Source organism: Mastacembelus armatus, chromosome 7, assembly GCF_900324485.2.
Source record: "Mastacembelus armatus chromosome 7, fMasArm1.2, whole genome shotgun sequence".
Lineage (NCBI taxonomy): Eukaryota > Metazoa > Chordata > Actinopteri > Synbranchiformes > Mastacembelidae > Mastacembelus > Mastacembelus armatus.
The window spans coordinates 24,240,812-24,246,887 of NC_046639.1; the positions used below are offsets into that span (position 1 = coordinate 24,240,812).

Genomic DNA, 6,076 nt, shown 5'->3' on the forward strand with positions numbered 1-6,076 from the left:
GTTTGTCCTTTAAAAACTCCTTAATCCATGAGATCAGTAATGTATTGACTTGTGGTCCCTGGAGGCGGTGCAGAAGTGTGTTTATGTTTACTGTGTTAAAAGCAGATGAAAAGTCAATAAATAAAGTTCTAGAGAGTCGAAGTGTCTGCCCACTTTATCCGGGAGTGTTACATTGGTATCCTCAACTCTCTGTTTTGCCTTATGGGCAAACTGGAGTAGATCCAGTCTCCCACCATGGTGGTAAGCTTCCTAATGACCACGCTCTCCATTGTTTGGCACAGGCTTTTTTAGGCTATAAGAATGATGATTGGCTTCTTCCATGCCAATCCTCTATTTTGCCAATCCTCTATTTTATTTGTTTTTATAGTGAAGCCTGGCCATCTTTATTTTTCCTTTTCAGTTCATGAGAAAGTTTTTGTTTTTGGTTTGAGACAGGGTTTTAGTTGTTATTAGGATAGAGCCTAACCTGTTAAGTTGGAATGTAACGTGCAGAATGGCTTGCATGAACAGAGGGCGTCATCAAGTAAGATAAGGTCTCTCACTTCTCTGCAAGAACATCTCCCAGTCAGTGAGGTCAAAAAAAATGTCTGCAGTGCGTTCAGCACATAGAACATAGATAGAACAATCACAGCTAGCTGTGTGAACTCACAGGGTAAGTAAAGCGGACAAAATGAACAGATGCTGGTTCAAACTCCAGCTGTGAGTGTGTGAGTGTAGAGTAGGCGGTATTACTGAACAGATGTGGCATACCAAACATTTAAAGGTTATGGTTGATTGGAAAGATTATTTTTATCAGTTCTAGAACATCTGAAAAAGGTGACAATCTCCAGCCCATTCAAGCATAATTTTTATGCTGATTATTCAGACATGAACCACCACAGTGAGGCTTTTACCATCTTTCCCAGATGCATTTATCAAGGATTGAATAACTCACAGAAATGAGTTGCAAATACATAGCGTGTGGGTGTTTCAGTATTCCTCATCTGTATTCATAAGAGCTGCGACACTCAGAGTTTATCCTTTAAAGTGCTAAACTGACAATGCTAGCACACACCACACACAAAAGTATAAAGGGATTCATGTGGTTCATTCCGACATGCTAATTTTTCATTTTAGATTTAAGAAAATCCTACCTGTAATTTAACAGTAGACATTTCTGAAACTCAGGAGGAGAGTGGTGTCATCTAAAGAAACTGACTCATAACTTTAAATGAAGGTGGAAATTATATTTTAAAGAAAGTGCTAATATTTTCATTTTGCTAAACACTTTTGAATCAAACCTGTGATCTCTCAAATACCATTTTGATCTGTTTTGTCTTATACTAAGTTTTCTCAACCTTTTCAAACATGATCCCTTTGTTTGCTACCAAGAGTCTGATTGATTTGACTAGGAGTATGGTGGTTAGCGAGTCCAACCATGAATGTGGTGATGCTGGTTTGACTCCTGGACCAGGCGTCCTTTGTGCCACCTGTCCTCCCTTACACTCCCTCCTATATTTCTTGTCATCTCTCCACTGCCTTATATAATAAAGGCAAAAATGTTTTTAAAAATCATATATAAAAAAAAATCTGAACAGTATGTATATTTCAGTGCAAGACAAATCAAATCACTTATCATAGGACACAAAGGTCAATTGACACCATGAAAGCCATTTTTCCTTGATGACTGCCTCCCAAATCAAATACATCAACTATAATCTCTCTTTGATCCTCCTCTTTGGCCTGATAATTGGTGTCACACTCCTGCTTTAGTCTGATAAGTGTCTGTATCTGATGAAAAGGGCATCAGGACATAACAAGATATGGATGTTGGCAGTACTTATTAGATTACCGGGACAGAGGGTTCATTGTTTGACTACAATAATGATAGACGAAGCTGAGTTAAGGTATTCATCTGTAGTTCTACAGTGTGAACACCAAAAACAATTATATGTGAGACAAAAGCTGTGCATTTAAGACAAAATTTGATGTGATAAAATGTCTTCTTTATTTATCTTTCAGTGATTTTCTTTCTTCCTGTGCTTTTCTGTTTCAAATTGTTTTTCCTTCAATCAAAGTTAACATCCTTTAAACATAAAGCATTCAAGGACTGCATGTGTGGCTTTGTGACTGTTTAACATACCTTGCATCTTAATATAAAATGATCTCTTTGGCTTGCCTGGAGAAGTCTGCTAAATGTTATCTGATGCAAATGGAATCAGAGCATAGTAGAACAGCAGTGGAGCCTGGCACTGCTTATTAGATTACCAGGACACACAGTACATTGATTAGCTGTAATAATAAAGGATAATGTTCATTTTATCAGTCCATAGCTGCTGCACACAGCTGCGGGATTTTATTGAGGGTTTTTATGTCTTATAAAAATTGTTTGCAAAGGTATTTTATGACATTTTGTGACTGCCTTCATCAGCTTGTCTGTGTAGATATAATTGGCACAAAACATTATTCTGAATTTTTTTAAGAGTTGATATTTGACATATTTGACAGTGTTTGTTTTGACTGTAGCATTGACATTTAATTAATGTTCTATGTTTGTTTTCATACTATTCTATACTTAAATAGAACAATTTTCTAAAGAATAGAGTTGTTGAGTGACCAAGAGCTAATTCCAAAATAACATGGCACAAAAGACTATTTTTTGAAGTGTATAATAGCGTTGACACTCTCAGAGAGATGTGGATTCAACTAGGGCTGCAGCAACTAATTGATATTATCAATAAAATTCAATTATTAAAATGGTTGGCAAACGTATTTATCGAGTGAAAAGAGTGAAAGGCACGTTTTCCTTAATTAAACAATTTTTAAGTTGTCATGTGTACAGCGGTGGTGAATTTTTGTTCTAGGTTTTTTCTTTTATGTAGTTAGATAATTTGTCATCAAGTAAAATGTTTAGGGTTGTCACGCCAACTGACACTGTCACTTGCGCATCTCACTGACCAGACAGATTTCTGACAAGCAGGTGGATGGTTGCTACCGTGGTTGCTATGCACTATGATTGCTATGTACTATGGCTGCTATGGACTATGGTTGCTATCCACTATGGTTGCTATGGACTATGGTTGCTATGGACTATGGTTGCTATGCACTATGGTTGCTTTGGACTATGGTTGCTATGCACTATGGTTGCTATGTGCATCACTGAGAAACACTATGACTCTTTTTTGGCACCAGGGCGAGAGTCAAAGTCACGCTTGATGTGAGGATTCTGACTCTCATCAACTTATCCTGTTGATATTTTATCAGTTGTCTATTTTATCACCGGAAAATGTCCCGGTGATCCCGACAGTCTGTCCGCCACTGGTTCACACCACAACACTACCCAGGCTTTTTACAGACGAGCTCTAATTGAACTCCAGCTAATATTCGGTCCGTATTCCTCAGACAATTGCCTTGCAGCTCACCAGGATAATGTCTAGCAATATTCAAGTGCATGTCTGAAAACATGTAGCTTCATTTGGGTTATTGCGCCACTCACCTTTTATTTAAGTGCAAAATTCAAGTAAACAAGTGCCTTTTTAAATGTAATATAACTTAAGATCTGTTTAAATGTCATCACACAAAAATAATTACAGTTGGTTTTTGGTTTTATTTTTTATTAGATGTGTAGTAAACTGGTTTAAGGTTATTATTTTGACAACAAAAATTGAAAACAGACTTTTCTATATTCTTTTGTAAAAGTCCAATTAATCGAAAACATAATGGACCAATTATTAAAATAGTTCTTTGTTGCAGTCCTAGATTCAACTCTATTGTTATTTTAGACAGATCAGAGGTGAGGTAATGGATACTGAAATGTGGATAATAATCAGTGATAGAGACCTTAAAAAGGTTTTCTAAGCTACATTGACTGAAACATAGTTTTTATTAAATATATGTTTTAAATATTATAATAATATCAGTAATTTTTAAAAATCTAATTAGATAGTGTAGTTTGTGTGTTCTTACCTTGAATAGTATTAATCGTTTACTATCTCCCAGCAGTGGATACTAATTTGCTAGCATGGAGCATCAGGATGAAAATCATCCATTTTTATTACACATGGATTATAAAACTAAATGAAAATAAGACACTGCAACACAACAACAGTTGATTCTTAATTTCTTTAATCCTAGACTGTTCTTCACGCCTGCCTACCAATGAAAAGCCCCTGGGCCCTGACACCTATCCGAATCAACGACTACCATCATTGCTAATATATCCAGTCTGTCTGAAATCTTTTACAGGTGGGCTGAGATTTGATAATTCGTCACTATAACCATCGCTAACGGTGTGAACCGATCACCAAAGCAGGCGTCGACCTCTTCTCAATAAAAAAAAAACCTTTCTATCCACCTCTCTCCTTCTCATCCCTCCATCTGCCTCAGAATAACTTTAAAATCCCATTAATCCAGCCTTTCTTTTTTTTTTATTTCTCAGTCTCTTTTCCCTCCAGCTCTCTGAATACCAAGTACTGTAGTTTTTCATATCACACCCTACTACAATAAACTCACACACACACTGTCACAAACCTTGTATCTTGCCTCAGCACATTAATGGAGATTCTGTCAGCACCTCAGGAAGGAATTACTGCCACTTGCTGAGCTCTTACATTCACTGTCTATCACAAGCACACACATAGAACTACAGTACGAAGTCACACACGCATAACGTGCACACAGCTTCAATACGTTGGTGATTTCATTCCTTTGCTCATTCATGCATTTGCTGTTTCTTTATTTAGTCTATATAACGTACATAAATATACACATAGCTAAGGCTTGCTAAATTTTACCAAAAACAATTTTAAGAAGGAACAGATTTGTTTTGTTTTCACTTGGGTTTTGTGCTCTCTCCCTCATTTATCTCCCTCGCCTCAAACCATTTCTCTCAATTCTTCCATCCTTCCCTTCGCCGACTTATTCACTCACTTGACAGTCTCATTCAAGTCAAAGGTGCATTATTGGCACAAAATACCAAAAGAAGCTTCTGCCAAATCAAAAACATCTCTCTCTCCTCCCTCATTGACTTTAGGCAAGATTAAATCTTTATCTTGTTTCTGTCTCCAACATGTTTCCAGACTCAAACTTACGGTGTGTGTGCTCATTGTTTTCCTGTTATTTATCATCTTAACCTGAAACATTAATCGCCAGTGACTTCTATCCAGCCATTGGTATAATTAAGATTCATACTCAAGTAGTTGGTATCTCACTATAAAAATATAGAATTTTCACTGATTGCTCATATTTATAGAAGAGTAAGGTGAGAAAAACAACAAATTTGAAACAACTCAACACAGATAAAAGATAAAATCTGACCAACCTCAGTAAGGTGTGGGTTGGGGTTGAATCCACACTGGTTACAGACAGTAGCCTTACACTGGGTGCAGGTGTTGTAGTTAGGTACAGCCGGTGGGTTAGACAGCTCTGTGGTGGTGCACACGGGGCACAGTTTGCTGCTTGGCATGGGTGCAATCTGCGGCACAGAGTAGGGCGAGGTGGGTGTCACCCCACGGTCAGGAGACACTGATGGAGAACGTCCTGTCCTGGAGCTGCCTGATCTGCTGAAGTCAACTTGGAGGTTTCGACGGGAGGCATGCTGGCCAGGACTTTGACCTCCAAGGCCTCCCATGCCAGACCCAGCAGGACCATGACCCATGCCATGGACAGACCCTGGGCCTTGCCCCATGCCTGTACCCTGGCTGGACTGCATATGACGGGGGGACGTTGGACTCTCATGAGTGGCCAGGCGGTAGGGTTCACCAGCTCTGGACCCTATTCCTCCAGCAGTGCCTGCTCCCATTCCCCCCATTCCTCCACCACCTATACCTCCCATTCCTCCACCAATCATTCCTCCCATTCCTCCACCACCTATTCCTCCCATTCCTCCACCACCTATTCCTCCCATTCCTCCACCACCCATTCCTCCCATTCCTCCTCCACCCATTCCTCCCATTCCTCCTCCACCCATTCCTCCCATTCCTCCTCCACCCATTCCTCCTCCATGGCCTCCTTGTTGCATGCCAGGCTTTGGGCTACCCATTGGGCCCCTGGAAAAGAGGGACAAAGCAAAAAAAGAAAAAAAAAAAACATTAGGATT

The 6,076-nt window shown here is 39.1% G+C and overlaps 1 protein-coding gene across 1 annotated transcript in view; it reads right to left on the bottom strand.

The window, feature by feature from the left end:
- The window catches only part of bsna (bassoon presynaptic cytomatrix protein a), an 83,157-nt gene extending 77,369 nt beyond the window's left edge, over positions 1-5,788 (bottom strand). The window contains exon 1 of the mRNA XM_026332799.1: positions 5,300-5,788. Coding sequence (XP_026188584.1) covers positions 5,300-5,788 — 489 coding nt within the window. The remainder of the gene's footprint in view (positions 1-5,299) is intronic.
- Between the last annotated feature and the right edge of the window lie 288 nt (positions 5,789-6,076).